Source organism: Ramularia collo-cygni (assembly GCF_900074925.1).
Source record: "Ramularia collo-cygni strain URUG2 genome assembly, contig: RCC_scaffold11, whole genome shotgun sequence".
Taxonomy (NCBI): Eukaryota; Fungi; Ascomycota; class Dothideomycetes; order Mycosphaerellales; family Mycosphaerellaceae; genus Ramularia; species Ramularia collo-cygni.
The window spans coordinates 582,980-597,535 of NW_019716265.1; the positions used below are offsets into that span (position 1 = coordinate 582,980).

General features: G+C 46.3%; 2 protein-coding genes across 2 annotated transcripts; one reads left to right on the forward strand and one right to left on the reverse strand.

Annotated features, from left to right (window-relative positions):
* Positions 1-522: 522 nt before the first annotated feature.
* RCC_07313 (uncharacterized protein) lies at positions 523-1,287 on the forward strand (the record flags this gene model as incomplete). The annotated part of the gene is made up of 1 exon (XM_023772571.1): positions 523-1,287. One exon carries the CDS (start codon positions 523-525, stop codon positions 1,285-1,287), a length of 765 nt encoding a protein of 254 aa, XP_023628339.1.
* Positions 1,288-2,936: 1,649 nt separating this feature from the next.
* RCC_07314 (uncharacterized protein) lies at positions 2,937-5,300 on the reverse strand (the record flags this gene model as incomplete). Its single annotated transcript, XM_023772572.1, has 1 exon — positions 2,937-5,300. The coding sequence occupies one exon, from the start codon at positions 5,298-5,300 to the stop codon at positions 2,937-2,939; it is 2,364 nt and encodes a 787-aa protein (XP_023628340.1).
* Between the last annotated feature and the right edge of the window lie 9,256 nt (positions 5,301-14,556).

The following is a 14,556-nucleotide window of genomic DNA, read 5'->3' on the forward strand; positions in this document are numbered from 1 at the left end:
TGAAACCTCACTGTACTCGAAAAGTCGAAGATTGAGGTTTCAGCCAAGGAAATGGAAGACTTCATGCACAACCGTTGTTCCTAAACCCTGGAAAGCGTCGAGAAAGATGCCCCGCCTCCGACGWCTTTACCTAAGAGTTCACCGGATGCCACAAGACTCCCCGGGGTGGATTGTGTGCAGAATGGCACGGGTTCCAGATACAAATGACCCGAGGACGCGGATCATTGCCATCATGAGCACGCAGTATAGACTACGCCTCATTTACCGCAATCGCCAACTACACTTGGGCCATTAAGTCGACCAGACAGAGACGGCACTGCACCTACCATCTCACACGGTATCTTTCGATCCACATATATACTCTTTCGATCCCTGCTGTTCGTTCGGTATCGCTTCGATCGAAACACTCTTTTACACCTTTGCTTGGACTTGACAGAATCGTTGATCGATTATCTCACATCTCATTCCTTGGATCAGTATCTCACATTCTCGACTACCCATATTTAATACCAAACCATCAACATGAGCTCTCTATCTCTACTCAGCCTTCCAACGGAGGTTCGGCTGAACATTTACTCTCATCTTTTCGACGATGAGTGCCTCTACATCGATTCACCCACCGGAACATCTCCATCAAAGCAGCAACCTCAGCCTGCACTTTCTCCTATCCTGCGAACATGTCGACACCTTCGCGATGARGCCGGCCCTTTATATTTCAGCAAAGTCAAAGTCCACTTCGCCGTCCGCAAAGCARTACCGTGTGCAAACTTGATCCACTGGCTGGATAGCATTGGCGAGTCGAACGTCAGGCTACTTCGAAACATCACCATGCGTTKGGAGAACTATGTCGATATCAATATCGAGTTGAACCACAACGCTCGAGTGTCATCGAACGACGTCGCATCGTACGTACCTGCGAACGGTACAGGACAAACGGACACATCAGTCAGCAGCAGGCCTGCAACATCCACCATTGATATGCCATCGATCATGCTTGGGGAGCAATACATTTTCCAGGCTCCCATTTTCAACCCCACCACCAGATCACATATTGGTCAGAACCACATCTTTACGATAAAAGGAACATCGGATTCAAAGGATCGGAAAGAGTATTGGAAAGCCAACGGAACGGCGGAGTTCTGTGATACTTTGGCCAAGCATCTCTCGCCGAGAATAGGAGCGACTTTGGAAAACAGAGGGGTTTACTTGAGTTCGAGAGAGCTTGTTGAGTTCGTTGGCGATGCTAGTAACCATGCGGCCAGCCTTCGGTGGCTGTGGTACTGGTAGGAAGAGCGCCCAGGAGGAGGCCAGAATGAAAGTCCGTGATCTACCATTATTCTACTTAATGTCAAATTTAATACGAGCTGTGCTCTGCAATGCTTTCGCCCCGTCTGGCCTCCAATCATGCGCATGTGAAACACAATGTCTTACCTGCAACCCAGAGATGAAGTGATAAGTGCTGGCGCATCTCCTCTAAGTAACATAGCAGGCTATCATTACATGCATCATGCAACTTGACATCACTCGAATACGGTCGTGTGACAGCTGCTTTCTCATGAGTGGCGTATCCTTACCAGGCATGTCGGTCCCTAAGCCGCAAGACCCGGCGAATGAACGCTGCAGAATACTAGAGTACACATGCCGAGTCGGAGGATCCTCCGACTCCTGTCTTATACCATCCGGTTAAGCTACAGATGGCCATGTGGGTGCATCTTCTGCAATGTGCAAGATGGTGTGGTGTCGTAGGGTTAGGGTTGGGGTAGCGCGACACTGACAATTCTCCAGTCGGCCGTCAGTATGAAGACGTTACACAGTTGTATATGGCTTTTTACATTGCTTTTACTTGTCAGTGTTCGGTGTCGGTGACAACCTTGGTCTGTACGGCGTTCCTGATTGCTTTTGCCAACTTCGTCCACTCAACGAACCGCAAAGCTATGGCAACGTTTCCTCAAAACAGCCATTGCGTGAGCATCTATGACGAGAATTAGACAATACGCTACGGTATCAACTACGCAGATACATGTAGGTAATTCACCCGCAACGAACCCTACAACCAAAACGCGATCCCATCGACCTTCACAACCAACCCCCTAACCATCACAAACCTCTCAAAATCGACCTCAAAACCTCACCCCTACAGCTCGGACCCGAAACGATCGATGATCTGAGATAAACCAGCAATGGTAAAATCTGGGCTTATAAGCCAGCGCCAAGGGAGCGACAACATGGCGAAATTTCCCGCATTCGTTCTGTGTTCCACGCATGGGGAATAATTCAACGGCTCTACTGACTATACCGTCGGCTCCACGTGCCGTTTGCCTACTTATTTCGCATCCAACGTTTCGGAAGCCGGAACCTTCACTGACGATCGTCGATGAGATGCGGCGGTGGCGTCCACGGTCCGTCGTCATGAAATGCATTGTCCTTATTAGGAAGAGTCGGTTGGAGGTCTAGATGAACATGACGGAATGTGGAATAATTGCTGTTGATTTTTGGCGGGAATGTGAGATGAGACAGCAATGAGGTTGAGCCAAATGGCTCAAGACGAACTTTCATTCGAGCAAGGTAGTGCAGCAGTAAGCAGCAATAACGCGGCAAACTCGACGATCTGACCGTCATTACCAACCCAAAAAGCAATAAGAGATGTCTCGCAACCACGCATATAACACCGTAGAAGAATCCCGTGGGAAACGATTCAAAACTCCGTCCCCAAATCAAAAGCCGTCAAATCATATAAGCATAAGCATGAGCATGGACGCGTAGCCGATTAAGGACATGAAACATCATCCATTTCCTGGTGGTTCTTCTGTGTATTCACAACAATGTCGTGTCCAGCAGTCGTGTCTAGTTTCTGCAAGCCTGTTCCAACGCGCCTGGTAGCACAGTCGTAAAGTCGTCATTCGTTTCCATGCAAGTAATCCGGGATGCAATGTGCATCACCACCGACTGCTACTGCTACGACCCATTGGTGGGCGTGCGGGTGGACCCATATTGGTCCTGCGAACTGGGCTGCCAGTCGATCGATCTGGTGGTGGCATTGCCTGTGCCTGTCCAATCTTGCCAAAGTCTTGGAAGATGTCAATGGCCTCTTCACTGCCATCGCTGTGGAGATCAACACCAAAGAGGTCCGAAGTGTCGGTCTTGCCGACTGAATGGCCTTGGCGCATGTTTTCTGCACCGAGACCGACGTCCAACCAGCTCATATCTGCGCCCGAAGTTGAAGTCGAGTGGAAGTGTGACTCCTTGAGGGAGGAGTCTGGTTTGTCGGTTGGCTTTGTTGAGTTTGATTTCGCCATAAAAGGCGAGAGGGAGAAGGGGCTGCCACCTGATGGTGGTAGCATTATATTATTGCTCTTGGAAGCGCCTGTGATGTCGGCAAGGATTCCAGTGCTGGTCGCAGCACGCGCGAGAGATGGACGCCTGTTCACTCGCTTCTCAGGAGAGCCACGGGCAGCAATGTCCTGCTCAGGCGCGTCGATGAAGACATCGAAAGCATTGTTGCTGAAGTTGTAAGCGCTGGATCCCTCGGCGAGTGGCCTCCATGGTGTCTTGCCCTGCTTATAAGGTGAGACAAAGGGTGTGAGACCGACAATGCTTTCGTCGCCAAGATTGAAAGCTGGGCTCCAGTTGCCTTGTTCTGGCATGGGGCTGAAACTCTTCGACGGCGAGCCTAGCAATGCTCGTACTCGGTTGCGATGATCTCGCAGGTTGGTGTTTGGCGAGACAGATGGCGGTGGTCTCGCGGGACGCTTGAAGACGACAGCCGGCGTCAGTGGATTGTCATCTTTGCGCACCGGCGATGACCCAAAGTTCGTGGGCAGTCCATGGAATCGAGTCTGATCCTTGCTGGGACTGTCAAAGGATGAGCTACGAATGCGAGCAATCTCAGCCTCAGCTCTGCCTTTCTTGATGCGGTGGCCTCGAAGATCAGATTCGGAGGCGAGCTGTTGAGCTGCTCCCCGAGCTGCGGAAGACTCGATCGACGACCAGTAACCACTGTCAGCAAGGCCAGCGATTTTGCGTCGACGACCCCCGGATCGGCTGGAAGACGGTAGACGTAGTGCTGGAGGCGGTGTACCATTGCTGTGTGGTTGTGGTTGCATTGTGGGTGGAGAGGACCCGAGATCCTGAGGTGGCGGCGATGAACGCATGAAAATCGGCGGTGGTGGCATGGCAAGAGAGTCGTCGACATCCTTTTCGTCCTCCTGAAGAGCAGGGTCTGACGCCGGGATGGTGCCATCCGAGGAAAGTTCAGTGTCGTCGGGGAACTTGGCGGAGTCAATGTCCTTGGGCTCTGCCCTCTTGATAGAGTTTGAACCCATTGTGAAATTGCTCACAGCCGGTGCACTTGGAGGGCGCAAGGATCCATGGTCCGAGGACATGTGTGGGTACTGCATGTACTGAGCGCCATCTGGGCTGCTGGCCATTTTACGTACGGGTTGCTTCTTTCCAAGCAAAAATGGGCGTTCCTCGCCAGCCTTGATAGCCCAGTAGTTGCCTTTGCCGGGGTCGTCCTTGGGACGCTCCTGCTTGACAAAATTCTTGTTAAGACTGAGGTTGTGGCGGATGCTGTTCTGCCATCCAGCTTCAGAGCCCTTGTAGAAGGCAAAGTTGTCGGAGATCCACTTGTAGATTTGGGCAAGTGTCAGACGACGATTTGGTGCGCGCAAAATGGCCATGCCRATAAGCTCAGCATAGCTATGCGCGGGTTTTGAGCCATCATCAGTGACGGCGGGCATGTCCTCTGGGTTTGGCAAATCAACCGGCTGGTCGTCACTGTGAAGTTTCTGCTTCTTGGCAACGGGCTTTGGAGCGAGATAGTCGGTGAGGCTGCGCTTCATCGGCGCCTTGTACCCATACTCCGATCCTGGGTACGTGAGCTCGCCGAAGGATGCACCTTGGCCGAACATGTTCTCCTTGTCGTAGGTAGAAACAGATGCAGACGGATAAGGCTGATAGAGAGGCTGCCCCACAGCCTGAGGAGGATACATATCGTAAAAGTCGTCGTTCTTTCGCGGCGAGTCTGTGAAGTTTCGTTGCCGCGGTGGTGATATGCGAAAGTCGGCCAGATTGTGCGAGCTCGTGGGCCGGGCGGGAGAGCTGGCCCTCTTGGACGGCGAGGAACCTGGTTTGGTGGATGTGGATGGATTTAGTTGGAAGTTCTGTTTATTTGACGCGTCGCTTAGTGGTCCGAGAGCATGAAGCAGGGCTGCCTCAACATCATGTGTGGTGGAGCTCGTGTTGTAAGTGTCGGGATCCTCGTACACTTCGAGCGCGGGGGGTCGACGCGTGCCTGCCATCTGAAGCGGCGGTCGGGAGGGCACGAGATGATATGTATGTAGTAGTTTGGGGTGAATGACACGTCGTAAACGTGTTTCCAGACGGCGACGAGCGTGCCGTGGTTCGCCCTGTTCGATGGGATTGCTGGACTGTCCCTTCTCGGTGGGGGTTGAAGCAACGGCCAACGGCGGCAGGTGGTGTCAATTTGGCGCCGACAGTGCGGTCTTGGGGTGTCGAGATGAAGCAGAACAACTACTCTGTCTCGGAGTCATCAGAACTGCCGCAATGTCTTCCTGGTCTGGGAAAAGACGATGCTGAAGATCTGGGACGAAGCAGGGAAGAGAAGGTGGGTAGTGGAAGGGCTGAAAGGCAAAACGCGGTCGTGCACAGACTAGCGGGGATAGAGGAACATACCTGGTTTTACGCGCAACTCTTGGACCCAACGGGCTCGGCGGCTTGCGGGCAGGATTGGAGATCTCGACTTTCCCAAACGCGACGACAACGGCACGTTCCAATGTTCATCTCACACATGTATGTCAATGATGATCGAGGGGGGCAAACTGCCCTGGAGAGGGAGAAAGTAATAAGGTAAGGTAGTCGACGGGCAGAACGCGACGCGCTCTCCATCACCAATCTCTCATCCAGATCTCGGCGGCGCGTCCAGTCCAGACGCTATGGCTCTCCTCCTATGCTCTAGTGTGACGGGCCAAAGCGCCAGAAATGCGCCTTGCTTCGAAGATCCAGACGATCGGCCTTTTACGACCTATGATCCCGATCGTGCCCGCTGCTGTGAGTGGGCACAGGACAAGCTGCACCCGTCTTCCAACAGTCGTGAGCGCGTAGGAGCAACTGTTCGAGCGAGAGATGAAACAGCAAACTCTTACTACAAATCCGCTATCCGCCTCGCTTCTTCACACCACGGCCCAACGGCTTTTCATCGTCCGCCAGCTAAGTTATTCTAAGGGCTCGTACGGTATTGGATTCAATCCAATTGACGCACGGTCCTCGATTGAGTTGTGGCTTGGATTGAGGCTCGTGTACGGTGTTGTTATCGTTAATTGACAAGCGAGTTACCGTTCAATTACGCTAGATAGTAAGCTAGAGGATATAGCGCCGTTAAAGCCCGATTGTCGCTTTATTCGGTAAGGCGTTAATCGAGTTCTTAATGTAGCCTCTAAGTAGTAYTAATAACTCGATTACGGCGCTACTTAAACGTTATTATTACCTTACTTCCTTCCTTCGGTATAGAGCTCGTTAAAGGCTACCTTAGTAAAGACGAGCTCTAGCTCGTAGCGGCGTACTAGCGACGCCGTAATATTGTTATTATCCTCTATATATTACTACTCCTTAAGTAATAAGCCGCGCTAACCTCCGGAAGCATCCGTACTATCTACCTTAATAGTAATAAAGGCGAAGTATTTACTTAGAGCCTGCTATTAAGCGATATACGGTTAATACGTAGTACGCGCTTTAAATTAAGGTAGTTCGAGGTACTCTTCGAATTAATTAAGCCTTATATAGCGGCGCGTATCTATCGTACTATAATAAGCCGTAAGTAGAAGGTAGTTATCTTTCTAAAGGCTATCGCTTAGAACTACTATTACCGCGACCTCTCGGAGGACTTCGGCTATTCCCCTTCGACGATTAGACGTATCTTTTACGAGGTATTAGTAGCGGTAGTAGCTATATATCCGTAGGTTATAAAGCTAGCGAAGGTAGACGACCGCTTAGCCGTTCGAAGGCTTAAGAGAGGGCGCTTCTAGCTATAGTTTAATCGATATATAGGCGTACTTAATAGCTCTTATATCGATATATATATAGCTAGTAAATAAGCTCTATTTCGAAACCGGAAGGGCGTACTATCGTAGAACGTATTAGTAGTAGTAGACTTTAATATACGCTTTACGTACGTACTAGCCGGTTAGAAAGGATCTACTTACGACGGCTATATCCTTACTAATGCTCGCTCTAGCTACGGCTTTACTACGCTTAAGGAGTATTATTATCTCGGAGATGCTAGCTACTCGAATAACTATATAACTCTAGTTCTATACCGTAGTATACGCTACTATCTAAGAGAGTAATACGCTATAAAGTTAAAGCCGAATAACCCTAAGGAGCTCTTTAACTTATAATACTCGTTACTAAGGAACGTAATCGAAAGGTCGTTCGGTATTATAAAGTAAAGGTTCCGTATCCTCGAGAAGGCTCTATAGTTTAAGATAGACGTATAAGTAGATATCGTATACGTATACGTAGTTCTATATAACCTATTAATAGATAGTAGTACTACTATCTATTTAGATAAAGTTAGCCTCGTACGAGACGATACTAACTACGTTACCTTTAATAACGAAGAGTAATAGTAGGCGGAGGATGCTAGGCTAAAGGATTCGATAGYGGTACGGCGTAACGCTATCGTAATAGAGATATAGTAGGCCTACTAGCTCTACGTAAATAAGAATGTTTATATAGATAAGGATTAACTAGTAGTAATAAGATAATGTTAAAACTACCTTTATTTCGTATACGGTCGACTTAGAAGTACGTTATCCGAATAGTCTACTAAGCATATTCTTTACTACTAAAACAGCCCTATATACTACTCTAAAAAGACTATAAAGACGATACTTTACTCCTTAGCCCTATTTACGGGACTATCCGTATCTAAGGGCTAATCCGGTAATAACTACCTCTATATCTTTATTACTTCGCTCTCTATTATAGCCTCTTACTACTTACGCTCTATACTAACGAAGATACTAAGGAGCCCTTCCTTATCCTTTATCCGCTAAATAATACGCTTCTTATCGTCTAGGCTAAGCGACTTCGTACTCTCTATAGAGAATACGGACTACGTAAGGGTAGTTARATATAAGGGCTAGGTAAGGCCTACCTTATAAGTAGTTATAGACTAAGGTTAACCGTAGCGTAGAGCTACGTTAAAGGAGGAATAGGAAAGCTTCCGTAATAGCCGGCTTAGCGTATACGAAGCGACTCCTACTTCCTCGCGTACCGCGCATTATCGACCTATAAGAATTAGTCTTATCTCTAATCGAGTAATCGAAGGTAGTCGATATATTACTACATTTTTATACCCTTATAATTCTAATTCTTCTACCTTATCGAGGGTAGCGATCTATCGACCCTACGATGCCTCCCCGTCGTACCGTACGTAAGGAGAGTACGCCCGAGCCGCTAACTATCGCGCCGAATTAGGCCGAATAAGACGCCGACGAAGACATCCTACTAGGCTAAGCGCTAGTAGATAAAGGCGACGGAGTAGGCCTAGAGCTAGAAGAAGAGTCTATAGCTAATATTATATAGAGACTCGAAGCCGAGAAGCTTACGCTTCGTAAATAGTAATATCTCCGCGACCTCTAACTAGAAGTTTACTCTATAAGGCGTACGCGAGATCGCGTAGACGCGGAAGAAGCGAGGCTATCGCTACTAATGCGTAATACATCCCGCGTATCTCTAGTAGTTAGCGAGATCGCTCTAAGTATTCTAGATAGTAGCTTACCGTATACGTATAATAGTAGAGGCGGCCGACTAAAGGTTAAAGACCCGAAGCCCTTCGTAAGTAACTCTATTAAGGAGGTACGTAAATTTATCCGTGCGCTTTAGCTAGTATTCGTGAACTCTAGCTACGACTATAGTTAGGACCGTTAGCGCGTCCTCTATAGTATAATATAGCTAGTAGGCGACGCGGCGGAGTCGTAGTATAATAAACACTCCCTCGAGTCGCTTACGACTACGTATATATAGGAAGACTTTAAGACGTTTRTTATTAATAGCGTCGGAGACCCTACGAATCGCTAGCTTAGCGTTACGCTAGAGTATAAGCGAGTTCGAYAGACGGAGTACTAATTAGTAAAGGCCTTTACGCTAGAGCTCGAAGTGCTCGAAAGTTAACTTAACTATACGTAGGAATAATTAGTTCGCTAGTTCCTCGCTAAGTTAAAGCCTACGCTRCGCTAGGAYATTATAAAGAACTATAAGGTTCCCTCTAYRAGAGTAGAAATAGTRTCGCTAGCTCGACGACTTAAAGCTACCGATAAGGGCGCTACTAGCTAGCTTACTAGTACTAAGCGAGGCGCCTACGGTCCTAATAACCGCGAGAAAGGTAGCGACAAGTAATAGCGTCGTAAGAGTAGAGGTAAGGACTTAAGGTCCGAGCTATATATACGTAAGGAGCCGTCGTATCCTAAGCGAGGCGTACCCTTAAAGGATGTCGTTTACTATAATTACGATAAGCCTAGATACGTCCGGCTAGATTATAGATAGCTAGGTAGTAGTACCTACTAAGATAAAAAGTCTTCGATTAGTAAAGTAGCCGCTAGCGAGTCGAAAAAAGTAAAGGTCTTAGAGAAGAAACCCGATCTCTAAGTCCGAGATATAAGGGTAGACTCGAGATATGCCGCGCGCTATATTAGCGAGGCGTAGTCGAGACGAGTAGTAGTCTATAGTAAGTCGACTACTTATTAGATAATACGGCAGATATTAATGTCGTATTAAGGGAATTCGTACTCCGCTACAAATTACTAGCTAGGAGTAACGCACCCCTTCTATCTACCTCCTCCTTTATAGGAGAACTAGGATACTACTACGGAGCGTATATTATTCGCTTACGTATTATAGACTTAGATAGAGTTAAGCGTATAATAGAGTTAACCTTCTACGCTTACGAAACTTCTAAGCTAGAGTTAATCTTAGGTAGGCCCTAGAGACGTATATAACGTATAATAGTTAATAGCGCCTTAGATACGTAGCGCTTTAGTAAAGCCTTAGCGAGCCGCGTTAAGATCCTTAACCCTTAGGAATTCTATTACGAAATATAAGGTAAAAAGACACGTGTCTTTATAGTTACGCTTAACCGCTACGGCGAGATTAAGGTAGTAAACATTCCGAAAGAATTCGAGAGGTTTCGTAATATGTTCTTCCCCTCGGATAAGGCGAAGCGTACGCTCCCCGACGACGTAGAGTATTCTATTATTTTAGAAGAAGGTAAAAAGCTACCCTTCCGGCCTCTATACTATTAATCGGGTAGAGAGCTTTACGAGCTATATAACTATCTAGTCGAAGCACGAGAGAATAATTAGATCGAGGGAAGCGAAAGCGAGGCGGGCGCGCCTATCCTCTTCGTCCCTAAAAAGGACGGTTCGCTTCGCCTATACGTAGACTATTACGGCTTAAGCGAAATTACCGTTAAGAACTACTATCTACTACCCCTTATTAGCGAGACGCTTAATAGGCTTAAGGGAAACTTATTCTTTATAAGTTTAGACCTTACATCTACCTACTACCGAATTAAGGTTAAACTAAGCGACCGCTAGAAGACGGCGTTTCGTACGCGATACGGCTACTTCTAGTATAAGGTTATGCCGTTCGGCCTATATAATATACTAGCGACCTTTTAGGCGTATATTAACCGTACCCTAGTAGGGTTAGTAGATATAATCTACGTAGTATACTTAGATAATATACTTATCTATAGCGTATCGCGCGAGCAGCACGAGCGAGACGTTTCCGCTATATTAGAGAGACTTAGGAAGTTTTAACTATACTATTAACTAAAGAAGTATAAGTTCTTCTAAACGTTAATCGACTTCCTCGGATTCGTCGTTATAACCTACGGTATTACGATAGATACTCGTAAGGTAGACGTAATCGCGAAGTAGCCGAGGCCGTTAACCCTAAAGGATGTCTAGTCTTTTCTAGGGTTTATAAACTTCTATAGGCGGTTTATTAGATAGTATTTAAAGATTATAAAACCTCTAACCGACCTTTTAAAGGGAGCCTATAAAGGTAAGAAGCTAGGGAAAGTCCTATAAGGCGCTAACGAGGAGTAAGCGTTTTAGCTACTTAAAGCTACGTTCTAGATAGCACCGCTATTAAGACACTTTAACCCTACGCTTCGCTTACGAATCGAGACCGATACGTCCGATTTCGCGCTTACGGCAATTATATCCTAGCTATTCGAAGATAGATAGTAGCACCCTATTACCTTTTAGTTAAGGAAATTAATTCCGGCCGAGTATAACTACGAAGTGTACGATAAGGAACTACTAGTAGTTATTATAGTATTTAAATAGTAGCGTCCGTACCTCGACGGCGCTACGTATACGATTTAAGTAATCGTCGACTATACGAACCTACGTACTTTTATAATAATAAAGCAGCTCCTTAGTCGATAAGCTCGATAGGTAGTATAATTAGCACCCTACGACTTTATAATCGAATATCGCGTAGGGAGTAAAAACCCTACGAATAGTCCTAGTAGGCGTAGCGACTACGAGTCGTAGACTACGGAGGCAACTAAGCATATAAACATGCTACTACTAACGCTATAGAATAAGCTCCGTAACTAGTAAGAAAATACGCTTAACTAGTAGGGCGAGCCTATATATAAGGGTAAAGATGTAGCAATGTATTAGATACCCGTAATTACTCGATTAGAGATGAGACTAATTCTTGTAGGTTAAATGTGCGCTATGCGTAGGAGTTATGTATACGCTAAGCCTACGCTAAGCAGTTAGGTTACATTATACTCCCTTCTCTAAGGTTAGTTAATCTAGCTACCTCTATTAATCCTGTTATTATAAGGGCTCTTATACGGCCCTTATAATTACCTCCTTCCCCTTATACGAACTAGCCTTAGTTCGGGGGCTTAGGAAATAGAGGCGCGCGCGCGTCGTATACGTCGCGCTCGGGGTCCGTAGACTCTATATAGTAAAGTGCCTATTTTCTAAGCAACCTTCGGGCTATTTATATAAAAGCCGGCTAGTTAAACTAGCTATATAGGAAGTAGCCGCTTTCGGAACTTCATCCTCCTTCTAGTAGGCTAAATGCCGTACCTAGAAGGGCGAGGGTTTAATTCCCTTAACGACCGCTGCTCGATAAGAGGGTTAACAAGTCCCCTACTACGCGGCGTATGCGTTACCGCTGCTATCCGTAAGGGGCTTGTATCTATAGATCTCTAAGTAGGTTGTTTGCTAAGTAACCTACTCTAGTAACTACCCCTTATTAATATTCTTCCTATCTTATAGATTTCTCTTCTATACATCTACTCTTTATTATGCTGCTACGTACTCCCCGTAAGCGTCGCGTACCCGACCCGCCGGCGACTCCCGCTTAAGCGTCGGCGAGTAAGCGCCGCGCCGTCGAGGTGCCTACGGCCTATCGCCGCTACACGCGGTTAGTATACCTTCGTATTAGCTATTACTATAACGCTGTCTTTAGCGCGTTTAAGCGTAAGTGCGACTACTATAAGTAAGTAACGCTTATTCGAGACGCCTACTCCCCTCTTATATAGCGCTAACTTCCCTTAAAGGAACAATTATTATAAGTATAAACCCGTACCGGTAGCGATGCGCCTACGCTACGACAGCGTTATTACTACGGCCTAAGAGCTTAATCTAGTAGATGCTACTAAGTAGAAGGGCAGTTAGGAGGAAGCTAATTATAAGGCGGTAGTAAACACCTTTAGTGTTAAGTTAGATGCTTAGATCCGTATTAATGAGCCTACCTCGGGTGTACGGCGTAAGAGTAGCGTAGTCGAGGCGCCTAATCTTACTCGCTTAACGAACAATCTTATAGCTATTACTTAAGTCGGTCGTATCGTAAGTATCTCGCCTACTCCTCGTATGCGTCTATAATGCTAACCGTCTATATAGTAGTTAGAGATAATAGGGTAGTCTACTAATGCCTTCGATACTACCCTTACTAGAAACGAGCTATTTAAGGAGGAGTCCGAGGCGGAGGAGAATAAGTTCGAGTAGAGTGCTTAGCGCGTTCTCTAGGCTTGCGTAGCGCATACGCCTATCTTATAGTATAGTCTATAAAGTAATCCCCTTTAGGTCTGACCGTAATAAAACTACTTAATTCTTATTATTCTTCTTCTATTTTACTCCGCTCTACTTCCGAGCCTCTTTTACTACGCGGCCTCTACGTATACGCRGAGCCTACGCCTCGAACYTATCGAGAGCTTCGTAGTCTTTAAYATATATACTAGGTTCCTACTAGTTATATTCTAATAGCTATCTACACTACTTTACTAAATAAACCGTTTCGCCCTTCTACACCTTCTTATTAAGAATCTCTTTAACCTCCTACTACCTATCCTCGTCGACTATAAGTAGTATACGCTCCTCTTACGCTTTACTCTTCCGGCTAGAATATAGCTCTAATAGAGTAACGTAGAAGACGTTATAGATCCTTACTAAGGTAGGTAACTATAAGCGATACGCCTAAGTCCCGATTACGTTAATTACGCGGTATAGGCCTAGCTATTTAGGTCCTATCTTCTTCTTGCCCTCTAGCTTAAGGTTCTTCGTAGAGAGAAGCACTAGATTACTAACATTAAAGCTTATAGGCTTATAGTTCTTATTATAGTACTTTAACTGTTGCTCTTTAGCTTTACGCTATCGCTTAGTAAGCTCCTTATGTACGCTACGTATACGCTTCGCTAAGTCGATAGCGGCCGGTATTCTCCCTTCTAAGAGCTCGTCCCGAGCGATATCTTAGGCATTAGCGCCGTCGCCTAGAGGGCGCGTCGCTAGCTCTAGGTTCTATTCGTAGAGGATTTAGAAAGGGCTTATTCTAAGGCCCGCGTATACGCTATTATTACACGCAAATTTAGCTATAGGTAGCTATTACGCCTAGCTGTCTTACTACGTGCCGTAGTAGCAGCGTAGGTATTACTTAAGCATCTAATTAGCTTTCTTAGTCTGTCTATCCGTCTAAGGGTAGAAGGCTGTACTTAGCTTACGCTTTATATACGCTTCGTAGCAGAAGTTAGACTAGTATTAGCTAGTAAAAACCGAGCCTCTATTACTAATAATGCCTRCTAGTACGCCGTATTTACAAACTACGTAAGATATAAAGATATCCGCTAGCTCTACTATATTATATTACTTAGTAGTAGGGATAAACAAAGCTATCTTGCTATAGCGGTCGACGATTACGAGTACCGTAGTATAGACGCTATCTCCGCGCTTACTAGGAGGTAGGTCCGTAATAAAGTCTATACTAATTTCTTGCTATACTCGATCCGGTATAGGTAATAGAACTATTACTCCGTAGGGGCGGTAGTACCGCGCCTTACTTACGAGGCACATATAGTACCCCTTAATGTACTCTACGACATTAGTAGCTATACGTAGCTAGTAGTACTTCCGCTAAAATAACTCGAGCGTCTTCGCCTTCCTAAAGTGTCCGGCGAGAGCGTTATCGTAGTATATACGCATTAGTTACGCACGTAAAGCGTAGTCTTTC